Source organism: Pseudophryne corroboree, chromosome 6 (genome assembly GCF_028390025.1).
Source record: "Pseudophryne corroboree isolate aPseCor3 chromosome 6, aPseCor3.hap2, whole genome shotgun sequence".
Lineage (NCBI taxonomy): Eukaryota > Metazoa > Chordata > Amphibia > Anura > Myobatrachidae > Pseudophryne > Pseudophryne corroboree.
This window is the reverse complement of record NC_086449.1, coordinates 56,845,259-56,863,160: the sequence shown is the minus strand read 5'-3', so window position 1 is coordinate 56,863,160 and position 17,902 is coordinate 56,845,259. Positions and strand designations below refer to the sequence as shown.

The 17,902-nt window shown below is 38.6% G+C and overlaps 1 protein-coding gene across 1 annotated transcript in view; it reads right to left on the bottom strand.

Moving 5' to 3' along the window:
* The window catches only part of LOC134936119 (A.superbus venom factor 1-like), a 147,197-nt gene that overhangs the window by 83,827 nt on the left and 45,468 nt on the right, over window positions 1–17,902 (bottom strand). The window contains exons 9-13 of the mRNA XM_063931028.1: window positions 12,898–13,018; window positions 11,201–11,316; window positions 8,845–8,991; window positions 4,072–4,281; window positions 2,324–2,527 (exon numbers count right to left, since the gene is read on the bottom strand). Coding sequence (XP_063787098.1) covers window positions 2,324–2,527; window positions 4,072–4,281; window positions 8,845–8,991; window positions 11,201–11,316; window positions 12,898–13,018 — 798 coding nt within the window. The remainder of the gene's footprint in view (window positions 1–2,323; window positions 2,528–4,071; window positions 4,282–8,844; window positions 8,992–11,200; window positions 11,317–12,897; window positions 13,019–17,902) is intronic.

Here is a 17,902-nt window from a genome sequence, read left to right as displayed (position 1 = left end):
TACACACACCCAGGCCACATTCATTTTCCATGTCAACTTATACAATTTATTTTTCACACAATGTTATTTTAAATTTCAGATGTGTTTTGTTTACTATAGTGCAGTGACTAATGGGCCCTACACACATGCCGATATCACTGCACGATATGAACGATCTCGTTCATTAATGAACGAGATAACGTTCATATCATGCAGTGTGGAGGCACCAGCGATGAACGATGCGCGGCCCCGCGCTCGTTCATCGCTGGTGCTATGTCGGCTGTGCATGCAGGCCAATATGGACGAGATCGTCCATATTTGCCTGCAAGTCTACGGAGCCGGGTGACGGGGGGAGTGAAGAAACTTCACTCCCCCCGTCACTGCCCCCCCGACCGCCCGTATCGGCGGTCGGGCAGCTCGGCTGCACATCGCCGAGTGTGTAGGGCCTATAACTTTTCTCCAATTTCATAAATCTTTTAATAGCCATTTGTAAAGACATTTTTGTTAACTAAAAAATATAATGTTTTTTTTTGAGAGAGCTTTATAGATAGTATTTTAATAATTTGGAATAGTGACAAGGAATGTTGAGGATTTCATAAATTTGATCAACAAGAATGATTTTAGATTCACTTCAATTTATAACATCAGTACTAATCAGATCTGATCTAGGGGGTCATTCCGAGTTGATCGCTCGTTGCCGATTTTCGCAATGGGGCAATTAAGGCTAAAATGCGCATGGTATGCAGTGCGCATGCGCTAAGTATTTTAACACAAAACTTAGTAGATTTACTCACGTCCGAACGAAGAATTTTCATCGTTGTAGTGATCGGAGTGTGATTGACAGGAAGTGGGTGTTTCTGGGCGGAAACTGGCCGTTTTCTGGGAGTGTGCAGAAAAACGCAGGCGTGTCAGGGAAAAACGTGGGAGTGTCTGGAGAAACGGGGGAGTGGCTGGCCGAACGCAGGGCGTGTTTGTGACGTCAAACCAGGAACGAAACGGCCTGAGCTGATCGCAATCTGTGAGTAGGTCTGGAGCTACTCAGAAACTGCTAAGAATTTTCTATTCGCAATTCTGCTAATCTTTCGTTCGCTATTCTGCTAAGCTAAGATACACTCCCAGAGGGCGGCGGCCTAGCGTGTGCAATGCTGCTAAAATCTGCTAGCGAGCGAACAACTCGGAATGACCCCCCTAATCTTATTAAGTTGGTATAACTTGATTGACTCTATTGATAAAATAATTATTTGTTTGAAAATGCTGATCATATACATATTAATTTACAGATTTATATTATTATGGTCATCATATGAATGGATTGTATTGTTCTGAATTCTATATGTAATTGCCCTGAAGTTCTAGGTCAAATAGATTGTCATAAAATATAGATTGATTCTAACAATAGACATGTCTTCTATCGCTACTGGATCTCAAATTGTGGCCAACAGACTGATGAGAAAGTCAGTATTTTTTAGAGATGAGCGGGTTCGGTTTTACGCCAGAATTATCGCTGTTTCTTATTTTCTGGATTTTTTTTATTGGCTATCCAAAACACGTGACGTCCGATATCCAATAAGGAGATTCGGGTAAATCCGAGTAAATCCGAGTAAAACCGAACCCACTCATCTCTAGTATTTTTTTTACCTTATTACACTATACCAGTGCCGTGGAACCCTGGGGGACTTTGGGACACTAGCAGGGGTGCCATGGATTGGTGGTCCTGGACCAAAACTATTTTTTATGGTCAATGTAATAGGTAAAACCAGTGCTGGTGGCTGTTAATTTAAAATATGTGTACAAGCAGAAGCAAATTCTGTCCCATTTCACACAATTGAACCTAAGGATGACCTATAAACACAATTCACTTAATGTAATATTTCTGTCCAAAGTCCTCAATAAGAAACTTATGTCCTAGAGGTGCCGTGAAAAAAATTCAGATACTCTAGTGTGCCATGATTCAGAAAAGTTTGGGAACCACTACACTGTACTGTACAGTTGGAATCCACATCAATACAGCTGGACACACAATTGCTAACTTCCACTAGCAGACCAAAATGTCTTCCCCGCTTTACATTTAATAAATTTAATTTACAAAATAGTTTTAAAAAGGTATAAACTTTACATTTATTCAAAAAGAATATCGGTGATTCTTTGGCACTAACAAATTAAATTGTTCCAATCTCTAGACTGACTGCAGAAGTAAGCCCCCCCAAATAATATAAATCAAGTCAAGCCAATTATTAATAAAATTCTTGTCCACCTACATATAAACATTCCTATATTCCATGTTACTGTTCCAATGCCAATCACATAAAAATTACTTTATTTTATGTTTAAAAAAGTCTCTTACCGTTCCCATACAGGTGTCTGTCACATCTACCCAGACAGAGTCAGCTACTATCTCACTCACTGCACCAGTGGTCACCACATAATAAGCCAGAACACGGAATGACGGGATGAATTCCTCTGTTACTGGCAGTACCATGGTCACCAGCGTTTGGCCTGCTGGTTTCTCCTGTCTTCCCACTCTAATGATTCTGCCTTTGTTCAGTATCTGCACAAAGAAAAGAAAATTCAACAGTACTGTATATCCATCCAGTGAAATTGTTTGGTCCCTGATGAAATGTTAATACATACATATCTCATGCATTGCTAGTGGTAGATTTACTAAAGGTTCTAAAAATTAGAAGTAGTGGTATTGTCCATAGCAACCAATCATATTTTATAATTTTCTAAGATCTAATAGAGAAATGAAAGCCGTATTCTGATTGGTTACTATAGGCAACACCACCACTTATTAATTTTTTAGAAGCTTTAGTAAATAATTTCACCACACATTTATTAATTTATTAAGATGTATTTATATATTGTCAGCACATGCTTCATTGCGTTAAAATTATTTATTATTTATTGGCAGTTATTTATATAGTGCACACATATTCCGCAGCACTTTACAGAGAATATTTGGCCATTCACATCAGTCCCTGCCCCGGTTGGGCTTACAATTTATATTCCCTACCATATGTAGGGATACACAGTCACGCTAGGGTTAATTTTTAGTTGGGAGCCAATTAACCTACCAGTATATCTTTGGATTGTGGGAAGAAACTGGAGTACCTGGAGGAAACCTTACACAAGTACAGGGAGAATATAAAAAAATCCAAAAAGTTAGAGCCATGGTGGGAATCGAACCCATGACCTCAGTGCAGTGAGGCAGTAATGCTAATTATTATACCATTACACCACCAAACACATTAAGAAAATGTACATTAAATTAAATAATATGTCATAGTCGACACAATATGGTCGACATGCATTCGGTCAACATGTACAGTGCTATTTTTGTAGGAAAATAGGTTCAGGAACTGTGGGTGGGGCAGAAGTGGGCTATGATGTGGATGGAGCTACCAAAGGGGCAGGGCATCAATTGATGCATGCAATTTTTTAAACACATAATGCCCCCAGCAGTGCCATATATATGCATAATGCCCTCAGCAGTGCCATATATACACATAATGCACTCAGCTGTGCCATATATACACATAATGCCCCCAGCACTGCTGTATATACACATAAAGCCCCCAGTAGTACCAGTTACACATTGCCCCCAGTAGTGCCATTTACACATTGCCCCCCAGTAATGCCATTTACACATTGCCCTCGGTAATGCCAGTTAAACATTGCCCCCAGTAATGCCAGTTACACATTGCCCCCAGTAATGCCAGTTGCACATTGCCCCCAGTAATGCCTGAAACACATTTCCCCCAGTACAGCCAGACACACAATGCCCCCAGTAATAGTGCTCACCCCTCCATTTTTGCCCTTGATGCTGCTGTCGCTGCTGCCACCACGTCTCCTTCCTGAGCCTTTGTCGAACACGTTTTACTGTGTTGACCTTTCATAGGTCGCCCCAATGATTATGTTGACCATATTGTGTCGACCTAGTGACTGTCTAACTAGACACTGTAGATCTATTGCTCTGTATCCAAATTAAACATATAGCAAGGCTGGCCATTGACAGAGTCATACAGAGGTGAGCCGAGCCCTGCTCACAAGCTTACAATAAGTTCCTGTACCCATAATCATCTAGCATCTTACCATATAGTTAATATTTGTGATCTGGTTTCCAACTGCAGAATTTGTGTTCCGGATAATAAAGCTGATAGGAATATTTTCTCCTGGTTTCAGCACCCCTCTTATGCTGTGACCGATATATAGGTAATTGCCTTTAGATGACTTGTATGCACTGGCTACCATGGTGGCAGAGGCTTGCTGGTCTTTAGTTAATTTAGGATCTGTTGTAGTTACCTAGAAATAAATAAAATTAAGGATTGAGTTAGGCATCAAAAATTAGCAACTGGAATTTTTTTTAACTTTTGATTATATTGGCATATACAGATGGGTCCACGGTTTATATTGGCTAGTTTGCTGCGCCTAGGCACAACATGGTTTATTAACATAAACCCTTTATCTATTGTTCTCAACTGCAATACAATACAGAGAACAATACAGCAGGGGATTAAGTCATTACAGCAGGGGATTAAGTCTGATTTCCCAGTCTCACTTAATCCTATTAAAGGTCAAGATAAACATGGACCCATCTGTAAGAAAATAAAATGCAAAATAACAAAATTTTAAAGTTAATTAACAGACTAAGGGGTCTGTTTACTAAGCATTGGGTGGAGATAAAGTGGCCGGAGATAAGGTACCAGCCAATCAGCTCCTACTGTAACTGTTATTTTTCAAACACAGCTTGTGACATGGCAGTTAGGAGGTGATTGGCTGGTACTTTATCTCCATTCAGGGCTTAGTAAATAGACTATGGGGTCTATTTACTAAGGCTTGGATGGAGATAAAGTGGTCCTCCTCACTGTTATTTTTCAAACGCAACCTGTAACATGACAGTTAGGAGCTGATTGGCTGGAACTTTATCTACGTCCACTGTATCTCTCTCCAAGACTTAGTACATAGACGCCTAAAACAATAAAACATTTCAGTGGTTCTTGGTTACCCTGTACCTTCTTTTCCCTAATTTTGGCTGATGTCGTATTCTGACATACTTCTGGCCACATCCAAAAAATTGTTGCTCAAACATAGGAACAATGCTGCTGGGGCAGTCATGCCAGCTTGTTGGCACTCTCGTATCCCACCCTTGGTTGGAGGCTGGTGTTAGAAGCTGGATTTTTACATATATGGAGAATATATTTTTATCAGTATAAGATATTTTTGGAGTTTACATCAACTTGGTTTACCTGGATAATATTCAAAAACTCACAATGGTACGTATACCGCATGTCGATGTGTTTACTACTCGGGGGGAGAACACTTCCACCTAGGATGTAGTATTGGGCCACAGCTTCATCCCCTTTACTTACATTGCATTACATATCTGTCCTGGTATCCTGGATAGATATTCCTTTTCTAGCCTGTCTTTCTCTACATCTGTCCCATCTCTTTTGGGTGTGGTTCGTTTTATCGACAGTGTCTAGGTCGACAATGTTTAGGTCGACCACTATAGGTCGACAGTCACTAAGTCGACATGGATGGAAGGTCGACATGGTTTCTAGGTCGACATGTGCTAGGTCGACAGGTCTAAAGGTCGACATGAGGAATTTTTTTTGTGTCGTTTTCTTCGTAAAGTGACCGGGATCCCAAATTAGTGCACCGCGTCCCCTCGCATGGCTCGCTTCGCTCGCCATGCTTCGGGCATGGTTCCTTCGCTCGGCACACTTTACCGTTCCAATCGTAGTCCACATGGATCGTTAAATATGAAAAAATCTCCCCCAAAAAATGTGAAAAATTCATGTCGACCTTTAGACCTGTCGACCTAGCACATGTCAACCTAGAAACCCTGTCGACCTTCCATCCATGTCGACCTAGTGACTGTCGACCTATAGTGGTCAACCTAAACATTGTCGACCTAGACACTGTCGATCTTCAGACCGGATCCCTCTCTTTTAGCCATATTTTCTTATTCTATATGTACTGTTTTGTAGCGTATTGCTGTTGCATTGAGGACGTTTGTATTGGCATACTGTGCATACTGTTGTTTATCCTTATTTTGTAATCACTTTATCATCTTCCTTTTGCTCGTTTATGGTTTTTAAATAGCTGATAAAAACTCTTATTCTAAATAAAGAATTTGTAAAACAAAAAAGCAATAAAATATAAAATAAAGTAACAACATAAATTAATAAAATATCATATTCAAAGCAGCTTTGTATCACAAATACCTTCACTCTACCTGCTATTAAGAATCACATTTCCATATTTCCACATCTCCATCCCATGAGATTGGTTACTTATGTGTTTTAATAAATCCCTCATGTATATAATAAGAAGTATTGGAATCAGGGGTATAATATGAAGTATGGGAATCAAGGGTATAATATGAAGTATGGGAATCAAGGGTATAATATGAAGTATGGGAATCAAGGGTATAATATGAACTATGGGAATCAAGGGTATAATATGAAGTATGGGAATCAAGGGTATAATGTGAAGTATGGGAATCAAGGGTATAATATGAAGTATGGGAATTAAGGGTATTTCCATAAACATCTTGGAAGGGCAACATCATTTGTAGAAGATAATGAAGAGACAGGTGCTCCTGAGTCAGACGGGTCACTTTGCAAGGAAGCAATGGTGAGTTTTCTGCGTACGGCGCAGCAGATTTACACACTGTGAATGTCTGTCTTATTCTGAGTTGGGTGAAACTTGGCTGGATCTGTCTTTCTTTGAAACTGTTCCGGGGCCGGAACCGGCCAGAGACAATACAACTGCACGGAACAGCGCTGACTTGTGGAAGTCTCATGGCAGTGGATCTAAAGCTCCTTGCTTTCCTAAGTCATTCATATGTGGAAGTGAAGCCTTTTTTATGAATCTCTTGTACTTAGTGTAACTTCTTTTTTTACTCCAAGACTAATATAACATTTTGCAACCATCCAAGCATTAATAGTAATCTAGGCCTACTTGGGAAAGCCTATTATAGTAATAGTGTTAGTATATATGTTGTGACAACTCATATATAAGATACTAGCACATTACATATGTCTTATGTATAACATTTATGAGTTCATTTACCTCTATACCTGTTTTCTTGGTTTAACTTGCCCATCCAATTTCCTTGGAGAATATTATGCAATATTACACAATTCATGAATGGGTAACAAAGTATTATTTTAATGTAAAGTCATCAACAGGGTATGTTATATGGTGCTTAACATATCTCTATCTAAACTACTATAACTAACCTATACAATATTCCTTGCATGCAATACAACAGTCTCCATAAAAAATAATGTAATTCAGAGATACCCGGGTTATGTTTCTGAATATTAAAAAATGGTAGTAATGGTACTCCCCAGGGGTATCCAGATGACATCCTTGCGACCCTCACTTTTCCCACGGCATGCACGTGGGTACCTTGTCTCTGGGCACGAGGGAACTATGGAATCTTCCCTCGGTGCCATTTTAACCCTGTCAGCACCGGCCAGTTACAAGTAAAACACTTATTAATATGTGGAAATACACAAAATTATATATCTACTGTACATGTTTTATTATGCTACAACAATAAAACTAAATATATGGATTTTTATGAATGCTATAGAAACTTGTAACTTCAGTGGGAAAACTTCATGTCTTGGAGTTTTTTTAATTTTCCACCCTCAATTGAATTCCCTCCTGTGTGTGCAACTTGGGACCAGCCTCACTGTGACCTGTGACTGTATGCCAGCATAGGATAAATCCAGGGTGTAATTACAGATGATGGATTTTATTCTTATTTGGTTCTTTAGACTATTAAGTTTGTTAAAATGTTTGACTGGCTCCAATTTTTTTTTTGCTCCTTTGTTTTGCACACACCCCAAGTAGATCATATCAGTCCTTTTGCAGATGTTGTGAAGTACTAGATGTTGTCAGATAATCTTGAAGTCAATGGAAGTGCTAGCCTCTAGGCACCGGCTGTTAGGCAAGTGTTGCAGAGGGAGGGACATCCGCCTCGCTACATGGTTCAAACTGTGTAAATGCAGCCTGTGTAAATGGCTATGTGGTATAAGCAATGCATGCCCATATGCACAGGCTGCATTTATACAGTATACACTGTGTAAAAGAGCCCCATCCCCTCATGGCTCTGGATAGGGGTTGTAGGGGGTGCTGGGGAAGACACCCAGACACTTCACTTCCAGTATCCATGTCTGAAGATCCATTACTGTCTCCAACACTGCCTGGGTTTAATGGGGGGTATTGAAGCTCGGTTACAGTACCATGCATGTTAAATGTTTCTGTTTGCAGAGAAAACATTTTTTATAATCTTTTTATATTCTGTAACATACTGTGAATAATTAAATCAATTATTTCGCTTGAATACCCCTCAGACTGTGTGTAAGTTTTTTATTTTTTAGTAAATATGACTCTGTAGGATGTTCTTAGATAAATTATCCTTAGCACTGCGATCTGGGTTGTAAAGTATTGCAAATATGTCACAATACACTATAGTGGACTGTTGCTGTACTTGTTTTATTTTTTATGATGGCACAAACTATAGTGTGCAGTTGACATTACTATATAGATGCTGCTTCTCCAATGACATTTACTTTCATGGATGTTTTTCACCATGTAAACATACGGTGCCATATTTAATTACCCATGAGAAGCCATCTGCAGCAGCAAAGCGGGATAACAGTCTAATGGATTATCTGTTTGCATCTAATGGAGAATAGAATTCAGCCTATCATAATTGCACGGATAGGTGCAGCTAACTGCTCGCATCTAGTTGAATCTGCTCCATTGGTTCAATCTGCTATATTCCATTCTAACTCAAGTCCCAAATACACAAAACAAGAGGAGCAAATATATACAGTATGTTACCCTTATTTCCAGAGAGCTTTTATCTGAGGCTACATTGACAGTAAGCCTAACGGTTCCATCATCCTGAGTTGTTGCTCTCACTGCTCCTGGTTCAGCCACCACAGGGACACCCTGTGCGGGAGACCCATCAGGGTAAGTGACCAACACCTAAAATAGATTAAGAAAAACATCAGATTTGTTGTAACATAGGCAGCTGGTGTTAAATCCAATCATTTTCTTAAGGTCCAGAGTGTTTGAAGAGATATTCTACCAGCTGGACAGCACTGATGCTCTGAGAGGTTGGAGTGCCCTCCACACCAAAGGGGAAGCCCTCCCCTTCAGCATTGCCAGTTCACGAGACACCTCAACGGAGGTGACAGCTTCATGTAGATGAAGCCTGGATGAGGGGCCCAGACTTAAGTTTCTTGTGCCCCTGCCAGTCATAGACCAGAGAGTACTAATTCTCTAACATAATTCCATTGGTCTCAAGTTCCTATTTGTCAGATGCAGGAATTTTCAGTGGTGTTTTCCTGCGGAAAACAGATTGAATTTCCCTTCTATGTGTGTAAGATGTACATGAAACATGAATGTATTCTGTGTGTAGACTTTGGTCCCATCGGGTGTGGTTCATTAGGTCGACATACATTGGGTCAACCACATTTGGTCGACATGCACTAGTTCAACATGATCAGTAGGTCGACATGGTCATTAGGTCGACATGTGCTAGGTCGACATGGGAAAAGGTCAACATGAGTTTTTTTTACTTTTTTGTGTCGTTTTCTTCGTAAAGTGATGGGGAACCCCTATTAGTGCACCGTGTCCCCTCTCATGGCTCGCTTTGCTTGCCATGCTTCGGGCAAGGTGCCTCGCTCCGCTACCGCTTCGCTCGGCACAGATTACTGTTCCCAATTGTTATCCACGTGAATCGTAAAGTATGAAAAAGTTGAAAATGTTTTAAAAAATTGTGAAAACTCATGTCGACCTTTTCCCATGTCGACCTAGCACACGTCGACCTAATGACTATGTCGACCTAATGATCATGTTGACATAATGCATGTCGACCAAATGTGGTCAACCCAATGTATGTAGACCTAACTCATGTCAACCTAATGACCGCCACCCGGTCCCATCCCCAAGATATCTCATTATACTGTAGTATGCAAATATTCCAAAATACAAGATATCCAAAATACTTCTGTTTGCTAGCATTATGGATATGGGAGACTCAACCTGTATTATTGATTAGCATGAAATGGGAACATTTTGTTCAGAAATAAAACATGAAAGTAATTATAGCGCTGAAAACTTTGTCTAAAAATGCAACTTAGAAATCACACACAAAACTGTATATAAAAAGGTCCTATTGAAATTTTTTTAAAAAATATCATCCAAACGTGTCCTTTTCAAGATGTTTAAACTTTTTGCATTTACATTTTTATTGCTATCTTCCTAAGGGTTTGGCATGAAATGCCGGCTTACGGTATCCCGGCGGTCACAATACCAAGGCCGGGATCCTGATGAGTGGAAGACCGATACAGGTGAGTGTGGACTGTTTTGAGCCTGACCCTAACCTCCCCCCTTAGTGGTGACCCTAACCACTCCTCAGAGGCATCTAAACCTAACCCCCCATGCCCACTGCCCAAACCTAACCCTCCCTCGCAGCCTGACCCTAACCCCCCCTTCCCTGGGGTGCCTAACCCTAACCCTCCCTCCCCCACAACCTGACCCTAACACCCCCGGGGGTGCCTAACACTAACCCCCCACCCTGCAGCCTAACCTTAACCTACCACCTCACCCCCACAGCCTAACACTAACCCTAACCTGGAGCATAAACCTAACCCCCCCCCCCCCGGCCCTAAACCTTACCTGCCAGCTTTACTTGCGGTCAGAATGCCGGCTGTCGGGATTCTGGTTTCGGTCTCCCATCCCTTTCAGAGTTCCTGCGTCGGGATTCTAAAGGGTGTCGAGATTCCAGCATCTGTATTTCGACTGCCCGGAATCCCGACAGCCGGCATCTTGACCGGATCCCCTTCCTAGTCTGCATATGTCATCAATGCAATTACTATCTAACCATTTGGATGGTAGCTAGACATCTATTTAAACAGTACTGGAGCGACCCATTGCAATATTGCTTGAGTTATACTGTTTTTTATATAGCCGAAAGTAATAAAAAAATGAAGTACAGATTTCAAGATGCATTTGTTACCATATTACCAAGTGCAATAGAATATGCTGGTTCTATAGAAATACATAAATAAATATTTTCTATGCCAACGCTACACCCAAGACAACAATATAATAAATATGCATCTGTACAGCACCAATTAATGAACCAAATGGGCAGGAAATTATGAGAATGGATCATATAGGTAATTACCGTAAAATCATACGGCATTCTGGGTTTGAAAAATTTGGGACTTTTTGTGAAGAGAATTTTATACGGAGAGGTCACAATATAAATATTATCCAGCTCAGCTTCCACCATATCACTGCCTGCAAGAGAGTCAGACAAAGAGTATTATCTATTGCTCAAACAGATCCATTTTCCTGAAAAGCATTGGAAATCACATTGGAATACATTGTTTAGCACAGTAGAAGATCCAGCTCCACACTTATGGGCATGTTCACTAATTATCAGATTTCAGATCAGATAATTAGAATTTCTTACATGGCAATAAGAAATTTGCATGCCCCTGAATGTTCACATGCTGGGACAGGGGTTCCGATTTAAGACTTATTACAAAATCAATCATTTCCCTTCTATATAAGAAGTCAGGTCTGTTCTGTGCATGCTCAGACTGATGACAACGCATGTGCAGTGGCCATGGCTGGGGAGGGTTCCACCTGGTGCAAGCAGGAGTACAGATGTAGTCCCGCTCACCAAAGGTGCGGGTGCGACTTAGTACGCCAAGCTGCGGCTTAGTACCCCGCCTATATATTCCTTCTGTGCACTCGTACTTTGGCTCATGTGTGCATCTTTGTCGTGCCTGGATTGCGGCAAATACGCCAAGCTGCAGGCTGGATGAGTGAGGCAACATCTGTAAGTGCCACAATCATGAACATCTTCATATGAATATTCCTACTTTTCTTGGCATGCACCGAAAGATTTTATAAGAGTTACACTAGGCAACCTGGTGTCTGTCTCAGTCTGTATCATGCTAGTATCTCTCTAGCTTCCTTATGAACTGTTATCTATCAAAGTCATTTGGCTGATTACTCTGACTACAAGTTTATACAGAGGTCTCCCAGAATATGGATTATGAAAAGTATTCACTTTTCCCTACATAAAGAAATAGTTCTATACATTGTTATATCTAATATTGTTGGGTTTGTCATAGTTGACTGATCTTAGGTGACAGTCAAGCATCTCTGCTGAAACACTCATCTGGGTGATACATACAGCAGCAGGCCTTTGCAGCAAAGTCTATATACATTAATCCCTCGTTTAGAGTACTTACTCACAGTGGTTTGCTTCCAACAGGACTGTCAAAACCCACTCATCCAGATGTAGCATGCTCCTCTTACTGCGATCCAGGCTGGGATTAGTGTTGCCGTGTTGCAGAGCATAGATTAGCATGGCTACATCTGTATCTGGGGAAATATCTTAATAGTATAATATTTTCCTAATGAGCTAAATTAGACTATAATCATGGCTGCATTTTATCCACTTGCTTTAGTCACTTTGTTGATAAATGACAGGATCCTGGAATGGTTTATGATATGGGGCCAATCCTATATAATAAAAGGATAACACTGATCCTCACCTCTGCGGGGGAGATTCAAGTGTTATGCGCACCGGCAACCACTAGATGGCACCCGAAGGAGCAATTCAATTTTTGCTCCATTCAGGCATATTTTATTATTGGCTATAAATGAAAAGCATTCCATAGTAAAATATTGTTTTAACTATTGATTTGTTTAAAATTTACTTTTTTTTTTTATAGACAAATTTTAGCAAGGCATGACCTAAAAAATTTCAAACTGTCCTATTTTACAGTACCTACTCTGGGGATGTCCGTGTTTCGAACGTATGAAGGAGAATTGTATAGGCAAATATTTATTTCCCAGTCTTACCCGAGTCAGTGATGACAGTCACTGTCACATACAGCCTCCATTGCAGCATGTCTTCTGCCTTCTGGAAGAACTTCACTAGGTCATTCCTTTCCAAAATAGCAGTGCCTTCACCATTGGATATCTGTTTGATATAAATTTGAATCAGATGTAAAAAAAATATTATATGTCCAAGAAATTTTTGCCTGGTCTGGTTGATCATTTAAACTGGACACATTGCTGAGCGTGTGCCTTAAAATTAGATTTAGTATTAAGACCTCAGGAAGACACTGTAAGATCTACCAATAACCACAATGTGCAGAGATTGGCAAATCATATGCACTGGTATCAGCCTTAGAATCCAACAACCAGATCTATGAGGAATGCATCATTTTTTGGACTTTCACGTAATTGGATAACATGTTTGGTGCTTACAGCTTGTGCCAAAACCTGCATATACACATACAGAAGACAAGATTAGTATTGTGTAGACTTAGACCTACAGTATATGTCTCTTAATGACTAGCAGCTGGCTGATCTCTGTTGCATGAATCTGATGATCACATACAGGTGTGTCCACTTACATCTTTGCTTTTTTACAAATTTGGCACAACATGCCAGTAGCGAGTGGATGAATTTTAAAATTTTTGTTTGCCATAATAGAATGTGTATAAAGTAACATATTAAAGAAGCAAAATAAGAGAAATCACAAGGCATGGATAAATCTCTGAGTCTATGGCATGCAAAACTGTGTCATACCTGGCGGGATATAGCAAAGATGTATGTGGACACATCTGTAGGTTCTCAAAGTCAGTCCTCAGGACTCCAAACAGTTCATGAATCCAGAATCCCAAGTTAAATAATTGGCTTCACTTGTGGATCTTTTAAAATATGTCAGTGAGTAATGAATACACCTGTTCACCTGCTTTATGACCTGGAAAATGTGACCTGTTTGGGGTCATGAGGACTGAGTTTGGGAACCATTGCCTTATCAAATTCATAAGGCATCTTGGTAAATATCACATCTTTATATTCCTCTACCTTCTTAATAAAATAAATTATCATGACCAGGTAGCGAACCCAGGTTTATATGTATATATAGTAACCAAAGGACCTAAACACTACGCTATCTTGATTACATTCTGCAAATATGATTTATTTTGTTTTAACTTTTTTTTTTACTTAATTCTCATCCAACATTGGTGGTCAGATCTCTCTATATAATATCTAGTTAGTTCCAAAAGTACTTTGTTAGTATATTGAGGACAATTACTACAATTGATAATATTATATATATTTATATTTAACTGATCTTCATATTCGAAAGACCCAACATATTTAAAAAGCCATCACCTACGAGTACTATTCACATAGGGAGAGAAACTGAACCATATAAAAGCTAACTGCTAACTGTTTTAATGAAAAAACTCAAACTCTACTATATTGTTTAATCCTTATGAATTTATAGTGTCTTCTTTTTCCAATACATGCATACAGCTTTTTTACACAGCAACATATACCTGTCCCCCTCTCTTAAAGTCTGCCTGATATGTGGAACACCTACTAATTTGAGAGCTTGTTAATGTCCATTATGAGCTAATGGAATATGTTTAGATACAATATTAGCCACCTGCCTGGCATAGTCGCATCAGATGCAACCACACCTGGGCTTTCCCTGACACGGTCGCATCAGATGCGACCAGTCAGAAAACTCACTGTGCAGCAGCAGGAAGCAAAGCTTCCTACAATTGCTGCTCTTAGAGGGACCTCCAGTCCCTCTGCTTCCTGGTTCCCTACCCCCCAGTGCCTGCCATGCTGCTGATCACTGCTGATCGGCCAGACCAGTAGCACCCCCCACCCAGTGGCTGCAGACATTAGCAGCCACTGGGGAAATGTTAAAAAAAAACAGCCCCTCATCTTCCTGAAGGGCTCCGTGGGCTGCTGAGAGGATCTCATGCCTAAAATGGGAAGTCACAATGGTCGCCCATTGATGTTTGCACCAATATTTTAGTTTGTTTGTTTTTTAAATGTTAGTTTTATTTTTTGTTTCTAAGAAAATCATTTTAGACAATCTTTATTAAAATATTCTTAACCTAATTCAAACATTTAAAAAAAATTCAACTTCTGAGCGTTTTTTTTTTAAAAAATATTCGCCAGTTAAGTGGTTAAATAGAAATATTTTAAGGATGTTTAACTGATGTTCTCTAAATCTACTTTTAGAGCTCTTATTGTGCAACACAGTTATTGTAAGTCACATGGACACTTTACTATACTGTAGATACAATAGGTAGTGTTTCTTTTAATAAACAGTTTGAAACAAATTATTTTGCTACTAACATTTGGTTTTACATAAAGGCATTTGTTAGCTATAAATTGACAGGAAATACATCTAGTGTTGCTAAATTTTAACATCCAGTTGTAGAAAGAAAATGCCTTCTACCACTAACATATTTGGGATCTGTTTTATTTTTTGTCTTCGGCATACTGGGTGCTAATATATTCTTCAAATTCATATTTTTCTTAGTCATACCTCTGGGGGTATTGTGGATAACAAAATGTAAATCTTAATTTTCTTGCAAAATATGAAAATTGTCATATGGAATTCTACAAATATCAAGATACTTATTGTTATATTTGAATACACAATACCCAAAATATCTCTATTAACTACTTCATTACCTATATTAGCATTCATCTGATGTTTATGTTTGTGTGACATATTATTTTTAGCTTTTAAGAAAGTAGAACGATCCGTATCTAAAGCCTTTTGATATCATGTTTGTATTAGTTTTGTTGGATAACCCATCTGTTTAAAGTTCTGAAAAAAAAATTTTTTTTTGCTTTCATATTAAGATTCTTCAGTGGAACAATTGTACCATATTAAATTGATTCAAAGGAATATTGTTTAATCATGGCTTGTAGTGTCCATTAGTATATTGTAAAAAATGATTGGTATCTACTGGTTTTTGAAAGATATCACTCACTATAGAGTTTTTCCATGAAGATAAAGTGACATCATGAAAGTTCAATAAATTGTGATCAAATGTATGAGTGAATTTTAAATTAAAATAATTATTATTAAAAAATGAAATAAACTACAGCGCTAAGTGCTCCACAACCTTCCTAAATAATAAACAAGTCATCTATGTCATGGCGATAGTACACTATATGTGCTACATATTGTCCAAATATATTCAGTATGTGCACTGTATCACAGACATAAGATCTGGGGAGCATAACATATTTTAGTAAAATAGAATTAACAAACTGACAGATTACTGGTGATGGATCTATCCCCAAATAGAGACTTGTAGATTTCTGGAAGGTAATAAAAATAGGTATAATAGGATAGGGAACAAAAAGAAAATTATGTTCTAATAAAGTTTTAAATATACTGGGAGCAAAATTTTGACCTTTCTGTAATATTTGGATTTTATAAAAAAATTAAATTTATGTTTTATCTATTGGATTTTTTGTCTTCTTGCAAAGTTTTCTAATGCCTGTAATTCCTCTTGGTCGCAACTTATTTTGGGAGTGCAGGAATAGTAAGAGCATATGGATTGATATGCATGTATCTCTCTAGACCCATTTTAAACAGTCACTTGTTTCTGTATGGTTCTGAATGATCAGTGTTAACTATAGTTCCTCTTCTTCTTTGATTACCATATAAGTCTATATTTTGGAGAATGTTGCATGTACTTTGAATATATATATATATATATATATATATATCTAGACCATCTATTTTGATCTTTTGAGTGTGTTGGCTTGAATCTAGTGTTCTGGCTGATGGGGGGAGGATGTCTGAAATCTAGATGGTGTTCTTTGTGGATATGGCGTATATATGTTCTTTTTCTATGGTTTCTTACTGCACCCACTTGATAATCCTGATTATCTCATTATGACTTCCTCAAGCTAGTTTCAGCCAATTCTTTCTTATATTGTTCTACTATCTTGTTAGTAATATTGACCCTTTCTAAAAAAAAAAAAAAGGTGAATCCTTATGTTTAATGAGTCCACTTTTTTCTCCTCAATTTTGCTAACAGTCTTTTACTTTTCTCTCTCTGTAATAAATAAGTAATCTCAATAACTGCATCGAACAGTCATCTAATGTTTTATTCCAACATTATGTCAAATATTGATCATGTTGTATATATAAGAATTTAAACAATCTAAGCCCTCTAAGTATTTGTTTTTATATATGTATTTTTAAAGGGAAACACTTATGCTATCAATGTCTCATCTCATCCTTCAACAACTGTTCTAGATTATGAAAACCTTTCGTTATCTCTAAACTAGGCTCATCTTTATCAAAATTACATTCTGCATCATCAGCGTACTGTATGTGTACATTTCTCTTCTCGATAGCCTAGAATTGAATTCTGCCATACCAGTATTTACAGTATATACACAATAATTGTATGTTCTAAAAATTATTACAATTAAAAGTGCCAACTGCAGAAGGATGACAATGGAAATGCAAACCTGAAAAAGATTCTTACGGCACAAAAAATTGCAAACACTGCCAAAAGAAACCTGGCTAAAATAAAATCTGTCTTATGTAGTTATGGATCTGGGCTCTTAGTTGGATATTTAAAAAGTGCAAGTGAGTAGACCACACTAGAAGTCAGGAGGTGGGAATAAGCCTTATGGGTCTATATTTGACTGATAAAGACTCAGACCTCTTTATTTTTAAAATGACCTCTCTCCTTCAGTTATCTGCTTTGGAGTGGGGTGTCTGGCAGATCAGAAATAGTTTGTGGTGTATAGCAGGTACTTTCTCCTTAACAGTAGCGTTTTGGTTGATAGCCTCTATCTGGAATGTATCTCTATTTGTAAATTGTACAGCCACTTCCTGAATGTCAACTTTCAGACTATCAACATTTTGGTGTCAAACATAATACATGTCAACAGTCTCAATGTCCTCTTAAATAACATTTCCTTTGCCAAACTAGAGAAATGCTCTTGAAATATTGAGTTCACTTCATCTTTCCAGAAGGGTTGCAAATAGATCTTCTGTAGCTAAAAC